The 23,458-nt window shown below is 35.1% G+C and overlaps 2 protein-coding genes across 2 annotated transcripts; both read left to right on the top strand.

Moving 5' to 3' along the window:
- The first annotated feature begins 422 nt into the window (after positions 1–422).
- LOC107779554 (histone acetyltransferase TAP1) lies at positions 423–6,082 on the top strand. The gene is made up of 8 exons (XM_016600003.2): positions 423–585; positions 666–754; positions 1,969–2,029; positions 2,574–2,760; positions 4,243–4,342; positions 4,483–4,583; positions 5,403–5,496; positions 5,681–6,082. Exons 1-8 carry the CDS (start codon positions 527–529, stop codon positions 5,758–5,760), a joined length of 771 nt encoding a protein of 256 aa, XP_016455489.1. The 5' UTR covers positions 423–526; the 3' UTR covers positions 5,761–6,082.
- A 1,941-nt stretch (positions 6,083–8,023) lies between these two features.
- LOC107779553 (putative LRR receptor-like serine/threonine-protein kinase At1g06840) lies at positions 8,024–21,497 on the top strand. Its single transcript, XM_016600002.2, has 21 exons — positions 8,024–8,158; positions 8,466–8,597; positions 9,654–9,801; positions 9,962–10,033; positions 10,166–10,237; positions 10,862–11,005; positions 11,100–11,168; positions 11,298–11,369; positions 11,488–11,562; positions 12,072–12,140; positions 12,358–12,426; positions 12,666–12,737; positions 12,858–12,944; positions 13,616–13,684; positions 14,421–14,941; positions 15,801–15,968; positions 18,529–18,812; positions 18,937–18,988; positions 19,351–19,595; positions 20,100–20,234; positions 20,777–21,497. Exons 2-21 carry the CDS (start codon positions 8,477–8,479, stop codon positions 21,134–21,136), a joined length of 2,904 nt encoding a protein of 967 aa, XP_016455488.1. The 5' UTR covers positions 8,024–8,158; positions 8,466–8,476; the 3' UTR covers positions 21,137–21,497.
- The last annotated feature ends 1,961 nt before the right edge of the window (positions 21,498–23,458 follow it).

Here is a 23,458-nt window from a genome sequence, read left to right as displayed (position 1 = left end):
AAGTCGCCACCAAAAGTAGTATACTGGCCATTTTCCAGCGGCGACCAAAAGTAGTATAGTGGCCATTTACAATGGCGACCTATGTTTTCGTAACTATATTTTCATGATATACTCAATTAGTGACGTATATTTTCATGACGACTTTCTGTGATTATGAGTTAGAATTCAGTATAATTTCAATTGTAAAATTAATCGCTCTCAAAATAATAGTCGAAATATATATATATATATATATATATTTATATATACTAATTACAAAAATATACAAAAAAAATTATATACTTTTATTACTATCGAATATAAATAATTTCATCCCTAAGCCAAAAGTAATCTTTGACCAATTTTAAAAATATTCTTTTGGGTGTGAAGTTAGGCCTTAAAATTAATTTGGATGGGAAGTCTAGAAAGAAAAAAAAAACAAATAAAGCGTGGAACTTGGAATATAAGAGCACAAAGGACGCAAACACCGTTCATATTTTTTCAGGAATTATCCCCTTTCCTACCCAAATAATTCCATTAAAAAGATATGCAAATGCAAACTCTCCACTTACTATCCACTTCTCCCGTTACTGCTTCTTCTTCACTGTAAGTAACGACCAATCACTGGTCAGTTTTTTTTTTTGATTTTTTTGTTCAATATAGTTATATTTGTTGTTGTGTTACAGGTCCAATTTTGTTTCTCTTAATTGCTGCCGTTGTCAATTTTCAAATCCATTGCCATTTCCCTGCAAGACTAATTTGGATTTTGTGAAAGGTAGCTCCTTTTTTAATTTATTTAGTTTCATTTGTGAAAAATATGTTTTTGCTGGCATTTCAAAGCATTTTTAAAAAAAAAAATAATATTAAAATCCCTCCCAATTTATCATTTCAAAGCAGTTGACTTTGGTGTTACTAGCTAATGTTCCATTTTTCCAATCTTGATTTATTGGTCTCTATTTTGTGTGAAAAGCTTTAATTGGTAATGGGCAATTAGTGATTGTTTGATGCAAGATCATTGTGAAGCCTTATTTTTAGGAAGTTGTTAAATTGTCAAGATCCCGGGTTGACATTTGGATATAAACAGTGTTGTCAAAAGGAAAAACTGTAGCAAAAGCCCCAAGGGCAGTTGGGGCGTCTCCATTTGGGTCTTGAAAAGTTTTAGCGGGTATATGAAAGCTGAGATGTGTTAAGGTGGTCTAGTATTTAAAGGCAGTGGGTAGTCCTCGTGATGTATAAGCCAGATGCATGAAGCATCCACGTTCACGCAGGAACCATGGAAGGGCCCCACTCCATTGGGATGTGATTTAGGTAGCCTACCTTGACACAAGTATCGGAGGTTGATTCCATTGCTCGAACCCGTGACCTATGCGTCACACAAAGACAACTTTACTGGTGCTCCAAGGCTCCCTTTTGTGATGTATAAACATATTTTAGTTTTATAGTTTTCTAATCTGGATGTGTGATGAGTGATTGTAAAGGTGACATCATTGTGAAAGCTGATTCTTCTGGAAGTTGTTGCACTGGCAAATATCTGGCTGACATTTGGATGTAAAAGCTGTTTCCTTTTCAGTGTCGAAATATGGTTTCAAAGCTTTAATCAGTAGATGAAAACTGAGATGTGTAATGGGTTTTTAGTTACTGTAACTGTGTGATCGTAAGTTGCTAAATTGTCGAAAGTACATGGGTGACTCTTGGATGTAAAACTTGTTTTCTTTCCAATGTCGTAATCCTGATTATCGGGGTTCTTTACTTTGTCTTTCCTCCTCAACTTGATTTCTTATCTGAGTCAAACCTTAGTTCGTCTCCTACTGATTCTTCTGTTTAGTTGACATAGTAGGAAACTTCATGGTGCTTGACTTGCGTAAAATGAAATAGAGGAAAAAACCAAACACAAGCAGACAGGAAAGACATAATGGTTATTTTAGTTATTGAATTTCAAGAATTTGTCTCCTAATGCAAAGTTACTTTTACTTCTCATTGTATTTGCAGTTAAGAGGCAATCAAAGGTTTCTAACTTGAAGGCTGGATTTTGGGAATCCATCAGATCCGGGTACTTGAAATAATTGTTTAACAAGCTTTCCATTTGGCAAAAAGTGCATTAAAGCTTATATTTGGAATGTTTGCTACCAACATATTAACTCCTTAAAGTTATTTTTCGCTTTCCCATCAACCTCACTAGAGGCAATTATATGGTTATGCTAATTTTCTGTGATGTGTCTGAAGAAATGGTATGAGACTGGTACAAGATATTGAGTTTAAGCTGTTATTGTTGTGCTAAGTGGAAACTTGCCAAGATCTTGCCGTAAGAGATGTTAAAGGATACATGCTTATTGACCAAATAGTAAAAGGAAAAATAAACAACAAAAAGGCTGCATGCTCTGAGTAGTGAAGTAAGTGCAATGTGGTGGGATAGGTTCACTTTCGTAAGTGCTTTCCCAAATCAAGACTGATTGATACACAATGATTATACAGCTGTCTCCAGGATGTTTCATGTGGACTCTATTAATTTCCTTAATAAGATCTAATAAGATCGTCTTGGAGTTATAACTTAGACTTATAAAGCTTAAATAGCCTTATGATGCTCCATAGTGCAGGTTTGTTAAGAATAACACCATACAGGTTATAGAATCACCATCCAGTGAAGAAGAAGAGGAAGAAGAGCCTTTGCCTGAGGAATTTGTGCTAATTGAAAAGACTCAACCAGATGGAACAGTCGAACAGATTATATTCTCTTCTGGCGGAGATGTTGATGTGTATGATCTCCAAGCTTTATGTGATAAGGTGATTACATTTGTCAAATTTCATTTGCACTGGGGTGAAAATTTGGTGCTTTCTTATTAGAGGTTTAGGCAACATAAGTTTCAATTGAAAAAACAGTGATGATTTGGTGCCTGGAGATATGAAATTACAATGCACAACATGCTATAACACAAAATGTTAGTATTGTGAAGTTCATCCTCTTCATCCCTTCTAAGGGTTGACTTGAAAATGTTCATACTGCTATAGGCTATAGGAACAATTGCAGTCATGATTTTGTCCTTTGTGAAATGAAAGAAGCATGTGTACTTGTTAATAGTCTAGCAGGAAGGCACGAGAAATTTCATTCATATTCTGGGGGCCGTATCCATGTACTCTAAAATAAGAAGCAAGAAGGTGAACCCGTTTTACCTTCTGTTGGCACTTTTTTAATCCTCTTATTCACAATATATGGAAATGCAACATGAGTTGGGGACAAATTTAAATACACAAAATTCAAGCCAACAGGTACTGATTGCCTGGTAAATGTCCGTTTTTTGGAAACTAATTGGACATCAAGTTTTGAGTTCCAAAGGAAAGGTGGAGCAGAGGAGCTTGAAGTACAACATAAAGAAAGAAGAAGCCAAAGCAAGATTGACGAGATAGAGTGATAGCTAGCTGCGGTGCCAAAATATCTCTCTAGTTCCTCATCTACAGATACAAGAATCCTGGTCCTTATATACTTTCTTTTATTGCACGGGAGGTCTATTCCCGTCAAGCTTTCTTGTGGTAGTAATGGCGAACTCATTTCATTTTTGGAGGATTTTGCTTTCTATTCCTGCAGCCGAGAAGCCTCAAGCTGTGTCCCCTATTCACAACATCTATAAAAAGCCCTTCCTCTTCCTTTCCTCCTAATTATCAGGTAAGCTCCAGAATGGCCGCAATTATGAGTTGCTTTCTTCCATGGGGAAAGCCGCGGTCGAACTCTAATTCTGGAAATAAGCTGGGGCCCTTTTATCAAGTCTACCTGATAGAAGATGATAGAGGGCCAACTATCGTTGCTTCGTACAAGATAGTTCCCTTTCACTTCGATTTCCTTCTTTCCATACCAGATTCCAAGAATACTAGTCTATGTACTTTTCCTTTAGTGCATGGGAGGTCTATTCCCAGCATTTGTTTCTCCTTTAGATGCGATCATTTAAGGTACAGTCTGCTAAAGAATTAAAGGCTAGTGACACATTAAACAAGTGATTCTTTTAATTAATATGCCACTTTTGTTACTTCAATTAAGACAGGGACTTGGGTAGCTATGCTAAGGATAACAAAATGCAAATCGAAATTCAAAAAGTGTATTCTTTCCGTGGATGTTTATTTTGTTGAAGCAACTTTTCATTACTAGGACCCAGCACTTCTTAAGTTCTGCAAAGTTGTGTGTTTTCAAGCTCCTACTGATACGTGAGTAAATAATCCCCTTTTAGATGTTGCAAAACTAAACTTATGTGTTATAGGATGTGATTGGTTTGACAGGTTGGATGGCCTCGAAGACCACTGTCTAAGCTAGCTGCTGCTCTTAAAAATAGCTATATAGTTGCAACTTTGCATTCCAGGAAGTTCTCTTCAGGAGAAGGTATGTAGGTAGAACAACTTTATTGTGGGATTCATATGTTTGTCTTTTAGTATTATGCCCAATTATCTGAATTTGCTTGCAAATGAGTTTTATAAGTAAGTGATAAAAGTCTCAGTCTATTTGGACAAGTTACTTGGCAGAGGGGAACGGAGAAAAGAAGCTGATAGGCATGGCTCGTGCAACATCAGATCATGCTTTCAATGCAACAATTTGGGATGTTCTTGTTGATCCTTCCTATCAGGTATCTGCTCTGTGCGCCTTAAAGAAATTTGTCCGTGCTGTCATAGCTATTTAATTAGAGGCTACTGGTCATTGCTTGTACTAGTCAGGAATCAGGATAGGTTTCCTGAAACTTTTCATGTAGTAGCACAATTTTTGTTTTTTGTTAAATGATTCAAGTGATTTTTGCGCAGAGGTATTTTTTCCGGATTCTTTTGGATTGGTCGAAGTTGTCAACCTTACATCTTCATTTTCCTAGTAATGCAATACAACAACTACGCCTCAATCCCAAGCTAGTTGGGGTCGGCTGAATGAATCTTCACTAACCATGTCGCTCCATTTAGACGCGTATAAGTACAATATTTTAAGATTTAAGTTCTCATGCACTAGGAGTTCTCTTTAATTTCTATTGTTATACAAGTCTCTAACAAGACTAAAAGCAACTAGGGGGCCCGACGTTCACTCCCATATAACATAGATCCAGCTTAACGTTCACATTTCTGTGACGTCTTGTGGATATATTGAATCTTAGGGGTCCAACGTTCACTCCTATACAAATGCTTTCAATGCAACAATTTGGGATGTTCTTGTTGATCCTTCCCATGATTGCAATATTGAACTAAAAATGGATTTAACTAGGAAATGCTTATCTATCTTGAAGAGGAAATGACTGTAAATGCTATATGATAACCATTATCTTCACTTGTTTGTATATTGGATGCGTCTTATTTTCAAACTTATGTGGAACTATTACTGATGGTTTTCTTGATAATCTTCTTGTAATTCGAAGTTAATTTTGAACTAACATAGTCGATTTGATGGATTTTTTTGACATTCAAAGGGACAAGGACTTGGAAAAGCTCTTATTGAGAAACTGATAAGGACCCTTCTCCAAAGAGACATTGGAAATATTTCATTGTTCGCGGATAGTCAAGGTACCATTAGAACCAAGGTCTTTGATCGGTAAAGATTTGTTTGGTGTTGAATCATATTGGCTAGTTTTTGTTGAAAAGCTTTTAAATCTTCTTTGAATCTTATATCTTAAAAGTTATCTTTTCTTACAGTTTCTCCATTAACCTAAATAGGCTTCTGAAGCAACTTTCGTTTTTCTTTTTGCAGTTGTGGAATTCTATAAGAATCTAGGTTTTGAACCTGATCCAGAGGGTATTAAGGGAATGTTTTGGTATCCAATGTATTAGGCATGTATTGTTGGACCAACAGTTTTGGCCTCTTGCTCTGTACAAATTCCTCAGCGCGGTGCGGGAATGTGGCTGTTGGATTCTGCAACAACATGCAGCATTCTTCGGAAGCTTATGAGCTTTTTGGCCATCTTGTAATGTACATTATAATGACCTTGGAACCTTTGCGATTGTATCGAGGGTCATGTTGTATTCTTGTTAGAGGATTTCGGTATATATACACAAGGACTAGGTTTCTGATAGTTTATTAGATGTTGCTTTTGATTAAAATGTATCTTCATTAATTTTTAATAGATCTTGCTTAATGAGCTTCTTTACTGTATAAAGGATTCACCTGATAAAGTCGGACTATAAGAGAGGTGCTTCTTGCCTTGGCTGATCTTGATAGTGGCACAAATTGCTGCTCTCCATTTTCTAAATTAGTAGTCATATTTTTTTATCTTTACATGTTCGACGACATGATGTTGAGTAATGCACAAGTAACAACATACCCAGTGTAATCTCCCACATCGTGGGGTCTGGGAAGGTTAGTATGTACGCAGATATTATTCCTACCTGGTAGAGAGGTTGTTTCCAATAAACCCTCGGCTCAATTTACAATGACAAAGTGCTCTCTTTTATCAAACTAGTTTTCGGACACACGTGTATTCCATGTTAATTGTATAAAACTTAATAAAATAAAATAAATATTAATAAACTATATTACAACTTTATAGAATTTATTTTACTATATTAAAAACAACACGATTGATCTCAACAAACATAAACAGAAAAAATGATATAAATAAATATATTGTTTACTAAATAACATCCTGCTTCCGCCACTGTCCGGAATGAAGCAAGCCACACCAAAATAAAGAACACAAATGAAGGAGAAAAAATAGAAGGAAACAATTAGGATATTGTCCCATCCCAAGATATTTACCGTGAAATTGAAAAAAACAAGATGACGTAAAGAAGTCAAGCCCGCTAATGGACGATAATTAGCATATTCCTGAAATTAAATTTTCTGGTTACGTTAAAAAGGAGTTAAGTAAAAAATAAGCACTATTCCTAATGAAAATTAGCTAGGACTGTATTGTATATTCAAATAATTTTCTTAAACAAAGATACTCATTTTATGACAATAATAATGAAAAATACATATAAAAACTATAGAATTAGCATAACACTCATAAAAACTAATAGGAAAAGGAAAATAATTACTGATTTGACTTGTAAATGGGCTGTGTTGCAAATGGTGAGTAGATTTGGCTAATAAAAAAAGTATATTTTATGAATCAAAAAAGATTTTTCCATTTGACAATGGTTTGATAGGGGAAGAATTGTTTTACTTGATTTAGTTGTCCACTTTATAAAGTTAAAAAAGAATGAAATTGTAACAATTATTGGAAGATGAATAACCAAATATTGAATAGGCATGCCAAAGGTTAAGATAGTTTATTTGCAGTAATGTTCTGGAAGGAGAAAGCAACACCAAGAATTTGAATAGGCGAATAGGCTTCACTAAGTTATTGCATGGATCTAACGCCTCTCTTCTCATTTATCATAGTCATAATATAAATTTATTATTTCTTGGAAGGTAATTTTAATTTTTAGTATAAGAATATTATAGGGTAGTATTTAAGCAAGAGGTAATTTGGTCATTTAATTTTTAAAGAATATTTTAGTAAAATAACTTTACCTAAAAATCTTCCCACTTATAATATAGTATGATACACGCAGCAGCAGAGGAAAAAATAACTTTATATCAGTTTGTCTTTCTGCTTGAGGTAGTGCGCCATGCATGTTCTACTATGAGAAATCTGCATTTCTAACTTGACAGATCTGGTCTTAGTTTAATGTAAATTGGGGCATAAAAAGTATTATTTGTTTCGATAAATAGGGATTCAACTGGACATGGGAAGCATTCCAACAGCAGAATGTGTATACAAGATAAAGAAGCAGAATCAGATAGCTTTTGAGACAAAGCTGAGGTTACCTACCAAGAGAACATTTGCCCAATGTTGTACTTAATTGGTCTGTAGAAAAGACCAAGTCCCCTTTGCCTAGTTCATATAAGTCATTGTTTATTCCCTGACAAGCTATTCTGATCCCCACACCAGATAACTGGAAATTTTGTGCAGCAAATTGCCATTACTATATATCACTATGTCCAATTACTTTTTTTGTCAACTCATATTGACAATGCCATTACCAACTACTAGCTGATTTTCGTTTTCTGGTGAATATTAAAAGAGGAAAACTTGACAAGTTCAAGATTGCCAGTGTCAACTCTCAACAAACTTCCCATATCTTACATCCACATGTTTAGAATGATTACTTCTTTCCTACTGTTTATGCAGACATTTCTACATTGGTTGAGTTCTCTAACTTTTCGATTTCTCTCAAGTTTCTGGTAAGAGGTTCAATAATTAATATCTAGAAATTAAATTATGTTCTACACTAATTCAAAATGAGAGATAAATGTTTTCATGATGTATTTTTCTATCAAAAAAGGGCAGCCCGATTCACAAAGCATCCCGCGTTCACGCAGGGTCTCACCCCAAGGGGTGTGATGTAGGCAGCCTACCCTAATGCAAGCATTAATGGCTGATTCCACGGCTCGAACCTGTGACCAAGGCTCTCCTCCTGGATTTTCCTAGCAACTTAGAAATAAAAACATTTGTTTTCAAAGAACTAAAAAGATAATATTTTGGTTTAAGGATATTTGGAGATGGACAGAGGTAGAAGAGGAAAGGTGGTAATAAGACACAGTGAGTTGATATTACTGGTTGTCGCTCTTTCAACATTTTGGTCTGCTTATGGACAATCAATGATCACTGATCCAAATGAAGGTAATTTCTCTCCTCCTTATCATTTCTTCCTTAAATTTCACTTCATAATTTCCTTCCAGATCCAAATGAATGTAATTTGCTTTATTTTTACTATTTCTTAAGCCGATCTATCGGAAACAAACCCTCCAGTCTACCCTCCTTAAACCACATTAAACTGGTTTTGTTGTATCCAAATGAATGTACTTTCTCTCACTGTTTTCTTTGTTATTTTATCGCATCTCTTCAAGGAATTTTGACCTTAACTAATGCTCCACTAACTAAATTATCCGGTGAAAAATAAAATAAAAAAGAATCAAGCTGCACATTCCCTCCATTTAAATTTATGTAAGGTAGTTTAATAGTATGAAATTTAAGATTGAAAGAATTTTGAACCTTATGTTTTTTAACATTCAACATTTGTGAGGCTATAAGAATAAAGAACAAGACTGTTAAAATTTATGGTCTTAAACAAGCCATAATATTTGTATGATTATAGAAACTTTTCACTAAACGTAAATCGAAAAAATTAAAACTAAATTGTATCAAATATAGAATTTGTAGGGTAATGCTGCGTACAATAGACCCTTGTGGTTCGGCCATTCCCCGAACCCCGCGCATAACAGGAGTTTAGTACACCGGGCTGCCTTTTTTAATTCTTAGAAAGAACTAAGGGGTCGTTTGGTTGGGATTGTTATCTCACTCTCTCCTGGTAATAAAAATAACACTACACTCGCGCGATAACTAATTCGGGAATTAGTTATATCACGATTTTATCTCGACCAAACGTAAGATAAACTATCTTAAATTTAATTTTGAGATTAATTACCTTTATCCCTATTCCCTAGTACCAAATGAGCCCTTAATTGTGTCACACAATAAAAACTTAAATTCAATATAAGTGCTTTTCAAACACACATGTATGACTCAATCACGGTTAAGTAATATTTATCTACTGCTAAAGTTAAATTTTCATAAGTTTTAACTTTTAACTGTCACATAACAAAAAAGTAGTAGATGAAAAAATAACTGTGTAGTAGTAGCAATTAGTTACTGGTGTGACATTACCGGAATGTGCAGTGACGGCGTTAGAGGCGATTCGCCGGAAAGTAGAAGATCCGGTGGGTTATCTGAGGAATTGGGAAAAGGAGAAAGACCCATGCGTTTCGTGGTCTTTTGTGCACTGTGTTCAAAACGAAACTGACGGTTATCAGCACGTCAAAGAATTGTACGCACCTCGATCTCCTCTCTCCCTCTCTATGTTGTTTTATGTATTTTTCTGTAGTAATATTGGGTGAATAACCTTACTCAAAATTTGTGACAACCAAACATCTCATAATGCATTGTGTTTGAAAGCTTTTCCTTTTCTGTTTCATGCGGAAATGCAGGCGTCTGATGAATTTATCGTTATCTGGTACACTAGCTCCTGAGCTTGGCCAGCTAAAACAAATGGAAATCTTGTGAGTCCCTACAATTATATTACATCCATTTGATATTAATTAGCATTTGTCAAGTATCAGTAATTAGTACTACCTTTATTTCAGCTTTGGTTTTGGTGATAATGATTCCGTTGCTTTCTCATTTTTTCATAGGAATTTCATGTGGAACAGCATTAGCAGCAGCATACCGAAGGAGATAGGCAACATTACTGCTCTGAGGCTACTGTATGTCTCTTCACTGCTTAATTAGGAAAAACATTACTCCCTCCATTTCATTCTAATCATTGTTAAGAGAACCCCCTTTTTGTTTGATATGATCATTTGAAAAACATCAATAGTTTAGACAAAACTATGGCCTTCGTGTACTCATTGTCATTTTCTATCGTAGTGAAGGTTGCTATGACGAGGTCGTTGTGCTAGCGAAGATTGCTTCTAATGATCGGGATTTTAAAAAAAATACAGAAAACATAAAATGTAACAGTGTATGAATGGACAGAGTTTAAAGTGTTATTTTGACTCGTGTATTGCGTTTTCTAATTGAAGAAATATTAAAATAATGGTTAAAAAATTAGTTTGTTAGAGAAAACTAATTTTTAAATTATCTATATTGAGAAATGAAGTCTTATCTTTATCATAAGAAGTTACATAAACATTTACTGGAATTTCACTTCTCCATATAAACTTCAATCAACATTTTCGAATCCTTGCTTCAGTTGAAGCCCGAATATGCATATGCCTTACTGTTTACAATCAATGCTTTTGCTTTCAGATGTTGTAGCTGAAGATATCTAATAAACAACTTGCATGTATTCAACATATATGGATTGTGCACTTCTTCTGTTCTTGCAGGCTTTTGAGTGGAAATCAAATATCAGGTCCTTTACCAGAAGAGCTTGGTTATCTTCCTAACTTAAGTAAATTTCAGTTGGACTTAAATGCTATATCGGGACCAATACCAAAATCGTTTGCAAAATTGCCAAAAGTTGTGCATTTGTGAGTTCTCCACTAGAACCCAAAGATTCTCTGCTCGTTATGGTGGTATGGATATGTTTAGTTTCTGTATTAATCCTTCTTGTTGTGAATGCAGCCATATGAATAACAATTCAATAAGCGGTCAAATTCCTCCGGAGCTTTCTGTTTTACCGCTTCAACACTTGTAAGAATCACTTAACCTACAACACCTAGTATGACTAAATTGGCAAGCAGAGTTACAATGCCATAGGAGCTAGGAATTTTTTCTCTGCAATTTTCATGTTTGGATTTACTTGGATGTGCATTATTTCAGTCTTCTGGACAACAACAACTTATCAGGTTACCTTCCGCCAGAGCTTGCACAGATGCCGAGCTTAAAGATTCTGTATCACCTCTCTTTTAACTCTAAGCTTTTGCTGATTTTTCTCAATAATTTAATGTCATTTCAGCATTAATAAGCAAACCCCAACACCCCTTTTCCCCCACAATAACAACTTTTGCAGTCAACTTGACAACAATAACTTTGAAGGCTCTGTGATTCCAGCTTCTTACAGCAATATGTCCAAACTCTTGAAGTTGTATGTTACTATTCATCTCTTACATTTATTGGTTTATATCCCCCTTCTCGTTCTGCTGTTTATAGATGCCTGTTTGCACAAAGCAAGAATATATAGTTCTAAAGGATGTTTGTCATCACTTAAAGATTATTTATCCCAAATTTTGATCAGAAAATAAGTCCCCAAGTGGAATATTCTGAAATAAATATTATCCCCGTTGATGTAACCTTTGACAGACGGTAGCATCATAAAAGAGGATTAATAAAACATTTTCTTCCCATGATTATCAATTTATTTTCATAAAGGTCTTTATCTCCCCTCCTCACACGAAACGAGAAAAATTACACTAATGTTTTCATTCTTAAAGAGTGGCTTTTTACATAACATGGAGTAACAATTTAAAGAAAGTGATAAAGATTGTTGGAGGAAATCTATACTATACTATGAAGCTTACGATGTAATGATACTATGATTTTATTAACCTTTCCTTAATGAAAATTACGTAGTATAATATTTCATCAAACCTGCAGGAGTCTTAGGAACTGCAACTTGCAAGGAACAGTTCCTGATCTGAGCACAATACCAGGCCTTCTTTACTTGTAAGCATACTTCATCGAGAAATTTCTCTGTCCAGTTAAAATGTTTCTGTTTTGCTAACCTCTTGATAGTGTTGATATCGGTGAAATTCTGCATAATAATTCTTCTATACCAGATGAAGTTGAACTCATCTGCCACTCAATTAATTTGCGCTGATATTCAGAGAGTTAAATTTACAACCAGTGACGATTCATCTGATATAAATTTTTCATGTCACAGAGACCTTAGCAGAAACCAACTCACGGGAAATATACCTTCCAATAAGCTGTCTGATAATATCACAACCATGTAAGTTTCTGGTAAAGTTTGAAACTGCTCAAATCTTTCCTGGTTTATTCCCTCATCTTTTTATCTCCCTCCCTTCCTCTTCTCACCTCCCCCTCCCCCACTCCCTATCGACATCTACCAGTAGGCGGTTGAATGTACATTAGTTCTTAATACACACCCTTTTCTTTTTCATGTTTGAGTAACTTACTCTTGGTATCAGACTCTCAATAGTGGACTAAGTACTTTGGCGATGATTGCAGCATTCTGTCTGGAAACATGCTCAATGGTTCTATCCCTTCGAACTTTTCTGCCCTTCCAAGTCTGCAGAAACTGTAAGGAGCTTCATTTGCTCAATCTTTGCTTCTTGTTTCTCAGGAGGTTTTAAATTTCATTCGATACTCTATTAAATGCAGTATTGACATTTCCTTCCGTCAAAATTATTTTTCTTGTAGGTCACTCAACAATAATAGGTTAAGTGGTTTTGTGCCAACTACCATTTGGGAGAATATGACATTTTCCCCAGACGCGCGACTTAGATTGTAAGAGTCTCATTCGTACATATTCCTCTTATCAGTACTTTATTTTCATGTTTATGTTCTGTACTTTCCACAATCTATTGGCTGTTTAAGTTAGTAACCATAAGAGACAAAATAAAAGTTTTTTTTGAAATCCCCAAGAGCCCATGAGGTTTGAAACACGGTGGGTAATGGTCCTTTACCCTTATCCATTTAAATTCCAGGTTTTTGTTTGCAGTAGGGATCAAAGCCGTGACTTGCGCCTAACCCATATGTCACAAGTTGTGCTCTTACTACCAGACCAAGGCCTTGGGAGCCAAGATAAAAGCTTTTTGTAGTTAATCAAGTCAAGTTTATGTGCCAATTTCAGTTTGGTAGCTTTCAATTCACATGTAGTTTTGGATAGACAAAAAATGTATCCTGAAAAATAAAGTACATTCAAGGAATAATGTTTCCATTGGCAACAACAATTTCTAGTTAAAAACTTAAAATACAACAAGGAAAAATCTGTCTGCTTTTTTTTTTTTTAACCTTATAAAAAAAAATAATCTGTCTGCTTTTTGTTTTGTTAGAGGTAGGTAATAAAGTGTGTATTTTGTCCTCTTACTAAACCATGCCATGTCTGACTAGAAAGGGCCCCTCAAATGTTAATTTATCAGATTGCCAGGCTTATCCAGTTGATCTCCTTTGTGCAGGAACCTTCAACGTAATTTACTCTCAGATATTTCAGGGATTCTTGATCCTCCTCCAAATGTCGATATTATGTAAGACCTTATTTCCGATAATCTTGTACATATATATTATTGTACTTACTTTCAGTTCTCGGCTTTTATAATTGTATGTGGCGAATCAAGCTCCCCTAACTCAATTGCTATTTATCGCTCATGGTCCTGTTTTTTTATAAGCTTTAATATCTGAAATAATTCTGTGGAGTCTTTAGTTTCTATTTTCTGCGATGGAAACAACCTCTTGCAGAAATGCAGGGTAAGACTGCGTACTATAGACCCTTGTGGTCCGGCCCTTCCCCGGACCCCGCGCATAGCGGGAGCTTAGTGCACCGGGCTGCCCTTTTAAACAGAATAACTAACATGAAGAACTCTCAGGCAGACTTGCTATAGAACTTCCCATGACAACATTTGTGTTAATTAGCTAAGTTATAGATATTAACATTACACTAGCTGTAAAGTTTCTGTAAACCTTGAAGTTAGAAACGAGTAATGACAGGCAAGGGCTGTCCGTTAATCGTTACAGCAGTCCTCATTAGGAAAACTTCACTTTATTATATTTAACGGATGTGCAAAATTCTTTCTGGACCAAAAGCCAATTTTGATTTTATTGGGTTATGAAATGTTCATATTGTTCATCTTATACTTTTAACATTCATCTGAAACATACTCTGAATCCAGTGTGGAATTACACGTTAGAGTGAAGTTCCTTGATATTTCTGAGTTCTGACTTAATTATTCCATAAATGATGATGCTTTAATGGAATAACTTCAGGCTTTATGGAAATCCTGTTTGTGGAAATGCAAATGAGCATCAGATTATACAATTTTGTAAATCAAAACATGAAGATGAAGAGTATGGAAGCTTGAACAACTCTATTCCAAGTTGTTCCGCACAGCAGCCTTGCAACAAGGATTTCGAACATGTCCCAGCATTAACGGATGACTGCTTTTGTGCAGCACCTTTTGGAGTTGGTTTACGTTTAAGAAGCCCCAGCATTTCAGACTTTCCACCACATCATAGTGACTTTGAACAGTGGATAACAAAAAGCGTTAACTTGGATTATTATCAATTATTCATTCAATCGGTCGCATGGGAAAGCGGTCCTAGGCTTGGGATGTTTCTGAAATTCTACCCTCCACGTACAAATGATTCTAGAATAAATGATTTTGGAAAATTTAATGACAGCGAGATAGTACGGATTGCAAACAAATTTGCTTTGTTTAATCTTACTGGAACTGATATCTTTGGCCCATATGATCTGCTCAATTTCACTGCCATGGGGTATAGTTCTGGTATGTTTCCAAACCCGTTGTGTTTTTGCGTAAGTAGGATATAATCTGTAATATTACTGAGATCAAATTCATTAAAATGTGGACGTGTTTAGTTGTAGTTGTGTAATGATTTCCTGAGGAATTTAAAGTAAAACCAATTTGAATCTCGTTTTTTTTTACAACTGAGGTCACGAATGTAGAGTGATAAATACAAATTTTAGTTCAAATTTCTCTAGGGAGGCACAAGAACCCAAGTTTGAGATTAGCATGCAAGCTGAGAGAAATGCCTTTGATTATCTTACAACTTGTTTCTTCAGTTCTTATTTTGTGTTTAATGCCTTCTCGGATATATTTCAACTAGAATGGAATTCTGGAACTCTTGTGTGCCTGCACGACTAATTTTTATTTTATTCTTGCTGATTCTTGAATATAATTATTATGATTATTATTAAATTCTTTTTTCTTTTTCTAGTCATGCTCAGATAAAAATTATCTTTCCGTTGTGCTCCTTTTCGTTTCTGAAAATGTTTATTTATATCGTTTATCTTGTGATACAGAGCATAGTTTCTTCTTGTTGTCATAGATGTATGCAAGTATGAAACCAATGAAATTCTTTAGGCACCGTGTCTGCTCTGACTCTCAACATCCTCATAAAAAATGCTATACTGACAGAGATGCTAGTGAGCTCTTAGATATTCAGTAGGGTCAACTAAAACTGAATTGACGACATTACTGTAAGTGCTTAATTAAGTAAAATCTTAGTTAAACCATAAGGTAATTTCAAAATATGCTATCGTATAAGAGAGAGAATAACTTGCTCTCTTCTTCTCTTACTTCCTGCTTTCTCACGGTTAAATTACTAATGATTTTCTTCTTGCAGTCCTTTTTCCCCCGGTGGGGGTAGGGGAAGGGGGAAGCAGAATCAGCAGAGCCACCTTGGTTGGAATTATCTTAGGGTCCCTATGTGCTGCAGCTGTGATACTTACGGCCATAGCATTTGTGTTGCTTAAAATGCGTCGGAGGTTCCATGTCTCAAAAGATCAACCATGTGAGTTAATCTTCAGTTATCATATTTGACTTTTGCTCAGCTATGGAGAGTTTCTTCTCCATCTCTTTCACTCACCCCATTCGAGAACCTGTTGGTTAAGTAGTCAATAGGTTTATATTTGACGAGCGCAAAACACACAAGAAAATTTATGCTCGCTAGTCAAAGATAGTATAGTAAAATTATTGTCTCCACAGGGATTAGATTTAAATAATGTTTGAATAATTTCTAGTTAATTGCTATCCAAGAGGATTAACACTTTGATTGGAATGATTATGAACCACAATTAACTATTAAAAGTAAAGCAAATAACAATTGATCGCGAAGAACTAGAGATTAGCATAATTGGTTGGTTACCAGTGTGAGAAATAAGGGACATGACATGACATGATAAGTGCAAGATTGTTATCTTGGAATTGGCACTGTTAAATTTCACTCTTAATGTTCTATTGATTCTCACGAATTCAACGGGTTATTACCCTATTATTTTGATTCAGGTTCCTCTCTCGATTAAACTTAAACCATTCAAATAAGCTAATATGAAGTGCGGTGAAACTTGCAAGAATCTGTTGGTAGGAATGGTCTAAGAGAAATTTCTCGCAAATATTTCTCAATCTTAATTCAAAAGGTAGATCACAAAGCTCTTTCGATTACTTTAAAGAAGTACCAAAATAAATTAAGGCATGCGATACAACAATATTCAAAATTATGCTCCTCTTCCGATTAAACACGATAATGAATAAAATTACTACTAGAGTTAAAGCTCCTCCAACAAATTCAAGCAATCAAACAAGAATCAAATCCGCAGATAACAATCAAGTCACCAAATCATGTCAAATCCTAAGGTAAACTGTTCCATAATCATGGAGGAAGTCATCACAAATAGAGTTAAAGAATAAGAAAAAATAAATCCAGCATTGCAATCCAAACTTCCGTATTGAATTGGTGGAAAGATGATGAAATCTTGTGTCTTGAAGCCTCCAATGCTCTTCCAATCGTTCCTAGGTCGAATCCCCTTCAAAAACGTGTTTATCGTGTATTTAAACCGTGTAGGAATAGTCTTAAACCGAAATAACCTTAATGGGTCGAAATAGGATTGCACAGACCTAAAAATTGCATTGACACGCCGTCGGGCACGTTGCGCCGCACGACGTGCCAATGGACAAAATCAGAGGGCTGTTGTTCATTTCTGCCTAACAAAGTATATAGGCGGCCCCCTTGTTGGACATGACGTCACGTCATGACTTTGGAGAATATCAGAACTTGCTCAATTGTGGCTTGTCGTGTTTGTTTGAATTGCCACAATGTTTGGCATGTTGGCAGACACAAAGTGTCTTGCCAACTTTTCATTCCTTAGTTCCTCCTCTTCTGCTTTTTATTTCTTTCACTTTCAAATACGTACTCGGTCCTCGGCCCCCGAACTCGATCCCGATTTAATTCTCAAAATTTTACTCAGACTTCAAAGTTCTCTTTTTATTCAATCTAACTCCAAAAACTCGTCTTAGCCCGGAATCTCAACCTACACAACAAAAAATACGTAATGAGTATAAATTGTCCACATTTTAGCTCAAATACAATTAAAGTGTAGCAAATAATAGGTGCAAAATAGACAAAAACTCATATTTCTAGCCTATCATCAATATTTTCTTGGATGGTCTGATGAATCACCAAAAAAGGGACTTGAAACCACATTCTTTGAGTGCTTCATACAATTTCCAGCTTCTGAAGAACACAAATTTGCCAGCAAGTGTACAATCTTGTCTTCCGTACCCTACTTGTTTAGATTCTCTATATAATCAAGAATAACACAGAGTTGCCAGTATTGACCATCTTTTCCTATGTGGCAAATTATTTTTCTTAGTACCTTCATTTGTAATTTTAACTATGATACTGCTGGATGATTTACTTTAGAATTTTCTTTAGAAAAGAGTTAAGCAATATGCTTCTTCACATGGGCAGAGAATTTGCAGTTTATGGAAAGTTTGCGCATATTTACAGTAAGCTCTCCGCCCACGCCCATCCCCCTAAAACAAAAGTGGAAAAAAAAGAAATAGAAGGTGTGTGCTGGACATATATACCTAAGGAATACCCTTTTTGTATTGCTTATGTTATTTGTACATTAATTAGACTATTATTAATGTTCTTTGCTAGTCAGGATTACTTGATATTCTTCAAGTGAACTAAGTTAGCTGAAGCCAACTATCATATAAAAGGTTCGTTTGTATTAATGTCACACTCAACAACAACAACAACAATAATAAACCCAGTGCCATCCCACAAGTGGAGTATGGGGAGGGTAGTGTGTACGCACGCCTTACCCCTACCCTAATATGTTTTTTGCATTCTTTTTATGTATGGGGAGGGAAGTGTGTACGCAGACCTTACCCCTACCCTAATCTGTTTTTTTCATTCTTTTTATGTCAACTTTTCAAGATAAAGTTTTCAATGGATATCTAGTTCTGAGTAATTGAATCTTCTATGGCATTGATGTCTTTCATGCTTAAACAAATTTACACAAGACCACGCGGAACTCATAGTGATATTCCTTCATTTCTTTATGTAGCCCCAAAATTTCCAATGAGAATAGAAGGTGTTAAGGCATTCGGTTTTAAGGAATTAGAGGCAGCAGCAAGCAGTTTTAGCAGCACTACTGAAATTGGACAAGGAGGGTATGGAAAGGTCTATAAAGGCATTTTAGCAGAGAGCACAATAGTGGCAATAAAACGTGCACATCAAGGCTCATTGCAGGGGGAAAAAGAGTTCTATACTGAGATAGAATTATTGTCACGTTTGCATCATCGAAATCTGGTTTCTTTGGTGGGATACTGTAATGAAGGAGGTGAACAAGTAAGATTCTCCTAACTGGAAAAGTAATATATATTAATATACATACATATAAATGAACCCAGAATAGATCGTTGGGAAGCGAATTACATGTGACTTTGTAATAGTTGACTATGTGTGCGTGCAGATGTTAGTGTATGAGTTCATGCCAAATGGTTCCTTACATGATCTTCTCTCGGGTACGTCATCTATCCTACCTTTGCCTATGGTGTCATTTGACTTCCTTTTGCTAAAAGCAAGCACAACAATTCTCCTCTTTTCCCTTTTTTTCTTTCGTCTGGAGGAAAGGATGTTTTATTTCTTACCTAAGAAAGAGGGTGAGAGATATATCCCTCTAGTAGTGTGCTTGCGTAGGTGAAAGTAAAGCTATGATTTCTCTCATTCCAATCACCACTATTAGTTCCTTGTTTTTTTTTTACTTGTGTGGTCATTGGCAAGTTTGTCGTGTTAAACTTTATATTCTGAATTTTAATCATGTGCCAGTTTCGATATGAATATTAGAACAGGTATCTCCAAATTAAGATTTTACTTATTTTTACAGCTAGATATAGGGTACCTCTGAGTCTTGGAACAAGGCTATACATTGCTTTAGGTGCTGCCAGGGGCATTGTCTACCTCCATACTGAAGCTGATCCACCAATAATTCATCGTGATATCAAGGCAAATAACATACTCTTGGACTCTAAGTTCACCGCAAAAGTCTCTGATTTTGGAATCTCAAGGCTAGCACCATTACCTGATGCTGAAACGAGTGGACATGTATCCACTGTTGTGAAAGGAACTCCAGTAAGGCTTTGCTCATCTTATACGTTGAAGCCTGCAATAGAAAAGCTAGAAAATGGCAATGAAATAAGACCTGCAGTTTGAGAATGAACATCAGAATACCATGCCTCATACGGATTATAGATTTAAACATCTGTCACTGTTATACTGTGATTAACAATGAGCAAATTATGATTTTCAGATATTTTACCATTTTGAGCTTAACTAATCAAGTACGATTCCATCGCCAAGTTACAATAATGAATATAATATACATATAGAGAAAAGCATGAAGCGTGGGTGGATCTCGGCCAAATTTACCTCTCTTTTCTGTCTCTCTCTGTCACTTGCTTGGTTGCTCTTTCCTTCTTTCCTTCCCTCTTTTTCTCAACTTCACTCTGTGAGGTTTAATCATGAATGCACATACTATAGTCCTCTTGTATTTCAAATTTCTTTTTACCTTTTCAATTATTTTTTCTCTGCTTTCCAAAGATTGCTGACAGTTGCCAAAATTTGGCACTTATGTAGGGCTACCTTGATCCTGAGTACTTCTTTACTCACAAGTTGACAGAGAAAAGTGATGTTTACAGCCTTGGTATTGTGTTTCTGGAGCTTTTAACAGGGATGCGACCTATATCTCATGGCAGGAACATCGTCCGGGAGGTACTTGATGCTATTTTTCCCTAAAGTTTTATTAGCATTTCACTTTGCTCATGATGAGTTGAAGACATAATTAAGTATAAAAGTGTGCTCTCTCCAAAAGTTGAGTTGGTCACACACTTCAACAATTTTGTTTGCATTACTTTATGTAGCCTCTCTAGGTAAGTTGGATGCTTTGATGTTAACATTGTGATACAAATTACGATCAGCATCCATATATGCACCCCTCTAATCTCAAATACTATCGAATAAGTGTTTCTCCAGATAAATATGTGATGTCCTCAATTATCTAGCTAATCCAATGTTAGCACTCACCATCCTGAAAAGAATGGGGGAATTCAGAATACGAGGAGCAACACATCTTTTTTTTTATGTGAATCAGACATTGATTCAAAAGGAACTATAAATTACAGCTGTTAAATATATTTTAAAAAATTGGAGAAAGAAAAGGAAAAAAAGAAACTATTAATTTGACTCCTCAAAGTGAAAATGTCATTGTTTTTGGAACGAACGAGTAAGAAAAGTTACTTTTGTACTAATGACAGGTGAATGCAGCATGTCAATCAGGGACGATGGCTTCTGTCATTGACAGGAGTATGGGTCCGTATCCCTCAGAATGTGTCAAGAAATTCCTGGATTTGGCCCTCAGGTGTTCACTGGACGAACAAAAGGACAGGCCTACAATGCTAGAAGTGGTGAGAGAGTTAGAGAACATCACTTATATGCTTCCAGCATTCGACAATAATACTGCACCCGATTTAGATGTTTCCATATCTGGAATGTCATCGTCATCACCAACTTCGGCTTATTCTAGACACACCACCACCAACACCACGACTATGGATTTTCAAGGAACTGAGCTTGAGCTTGTGAGTGGTGTTATTCCCTCCATCAGGCCTCGTTGATACGGCTAAGGACTTGCTACCCTTCTTATGAAGTATCAGAGGTTCAGTATTAAGTCCGAGGTATGTAAATATATAAGCAAGTTGAATCAATTGTGAGAGGAATAAAAGACTTGTATATAATCAATGCTGTTGTTGTTCCATTAGATATGCACTCTGGTTTTTTATGACAATAATAAGTGATTATCAATAGCTTCAACTAAGTGTTTGGATCAAGATTTGATAGAATCATATATTGAGATCGTTGATGCGGCTAATTTGCACGCCTGTGCTTTTAACATGGTAGTATAGGCAGAATTCAGAATAGGAGTGATTTTATCATTTCATCTAAGAGTTTAATGAATATACTAACATTTTTTATTGTTATAATCAAGCATTGAAAATATCACCAAAGGATATTTTTAAAATTTGCATGCTATTGAATTGTTTTATTCATCAATTTTAATCTCTTTACTACACATGACGTGAAAATGATAACGTGTCATTATAAATTTTTATACGATAATTATCAGGAACTAGTTGAACGAGTCAAAGTAACCTATTAGTGTATTGCTTTTTCGTGTTTTATTTTCACTGATTGTTTCTTAATTTTAACTTTCCGTTCTTTTAAAGTTGGTCAACTGGTTATGTTACTACTTCCTTTCTTTTTTCCTTTTGAGTTTATGTTACTACTTTCTGTCTGTATTATCTACTTATGCTTTTGCTAAATATGTTGAGGTGGCCGTTTATGTGCTAAAATAGTCTCCTATCAGTTTTTTTGTACTATACAATAAAATGACTTTTTCTAAAATGCGAGAGAAATAATTTCCTATAGCTTGGGAAATTAGGTTAAAATTGTGTGTTTTTATTATTATCTATGGTGTTTTTCTTCGTATATATTAAGGATCTGAAAACCAATAAAAATAGCAACTAATTTGCATAACTTAATTTTTGATATATGGATAACCCGACATTTTTAATTATTTCTTTGTTCATCTTTATTCTTTTTCAATAGTAAGTCTTGAGCTGTCAATACGTGTTGGCCCAGCCTAACCTAGCCCACCAAGTCCGGGCAGGCTTTGGAATTTGACGGCTTGGTTGGGCAGACCCATTGTCTTGATGAGCCTTAAAATGATCAGCCCAACCCAGCCTTATGTGGGTCACATGTCGGACCACCATTTTTAAAAAATTTAAATTTTAAGCTAAAATGATATATATATATATACACAAGTCAAAAAAACATACTTGTTGATTAAAAAATTTCTGCAAAACTTAATAACTTTTGACATTGTTCCAATAGATTACTACAAAGGAGAATAATATTTCCAATAGATTACTATAAATCACAAAAAAAGAGAATAATATTTCATTCATTACAAGTCAATACTCAAAACAAATAACTCAAAAATATTTTTAAGGTGCTCATGGCATATCCAATACCAACAAATCATCTTCATCAAGTATATTTGAATCCTCTTGTGAAACAAAGATATCTTAATATCCATTTTCATCTAAATCTATAAATATATGCAATGTTAATTAGTTAAACATTAAGAAATAACTAAAATTTTAAGAACAAAAATATTTATATTCACATAAAAAATATTACGAGTTTGAGATTGGATTACTCTTCTTGTTATTTTTAGTTCCCTATATTTTTAATTAAATGCATCATTAAGCCCACGGGCCAGCCAACACAACCTTGGTCAAGCATCATGCGCCACGGACTTACTTGGGTCGACCTTTAAAATCTCGTTTTGAAATGTCCTCAAAAAATCTTAGCCTAATCATATTAAATCAGGCGCTGAATTGGGGTAGCGCAGTGGGCAAACCCATATTGGCAGCTTTATGGTAACATAATGAAAAATGCATTTAATTCTCATTGTATGAGTATTATCTGAGCATCTCATACGCGTTGTGTAAGGGCTTCGAGTTATAAAGGTTACAAGGTTCATCTATCTATATTTCCTTAAAGTTTGAGTTTAATTAGATATTCAGATTATGCCCCACACGAATATTATAACTAACCTAAGAATTCATTATGTTACAAGATCTTTAGATCATTTGAATTTAATTGTGATGTTTAACTAATTGTATTAAATTATTTATGTTTTAAATGGATTAAAAAGGAGGGGAGAACATTTAAGCGCAGAGTGTGTATGTGCACTATGGAAATACCATTTCCAAGGCTTAAACAAAAAATTAGGGAAAAGAATAAAGAAAACTGAAGTCAAAGTCTGTTAAATTGTACTGTCATCTAACTAAAGTTCGAACCACATTAGAGAATGAATACACTTTTATTTATTTAGTTATATTTTCAATATGCTTACGGTGAATTTATTCTTT

The sequence above is a fragment of the Nicotiana tabacum genome, chromosome 24 (assembly GCF_000715075.1).
Source record: "Nicotiana tabacum cultivar K326 chromosome 24, ASM71507v2, whole genome shotgun sequence".
Lineage (NCBI taxonomy): Eukaryota > Viridiplantae > Streptophyta > Magnoliopsida > Solanales > Solanaceae > Nicotiana > Nicotiana tabacum.
Note: the sequence above shows the minus strand (reverse complement) of the source record. Positions and strands in the feature narration are given on the sequence as shown.

What these genes read in the sequence shown, in the direction of transcription:
- LOC107779554 (XM_016600003.2), top strand. Translation starts at nt 527, where the DNA reads ATGCAAATGCAAACTCTCCACTTACTATCCACTTCTCCCGTTACTGCT. An exon ending in GTTACTGCTTCTTCTTCACT is followed by an intron (nt 586 to 665) that starts GTAAGTAACGAC and finishes GTTGTGTTACAG; the next exon opens with GTCCAATTTTGTTTCTCTTA. An exon ending in TGGGAATCCATCAGATCCGG is followed by an intron (nt 2,030 to 2,573) that starts GTACTTGAAATA and finishes TCCATAGTGCAG; the next exon opens with GTTTGTTAAGAATAACACCA.
- LOC107779553 (XM_016600002.2), top strand. Translation starts at nt 8,477, where the DNA reads ATGGACAGAGGTAGAAGAGGAAAGGTGGTAATAAGACACAGTGAGTTG. An exon ending in GATCACTGATCCAAATGAAG is followed by an intron (nt 8,598 to 9,653) that starts GTAATTTCTCTC and finishes CGGAATGTGCAG; the next exon opens with TGACGGCGTTAGAGGCGATT. An exon ending in CCTCCAAATGTCGATATTAT is followed by an intron (nt 13,685 to 14,420) that starts GTAAGACCTTAT and finishes GAATAACTTCAG; the next exon opens with GCTTTATGGAAATCCTGTTT.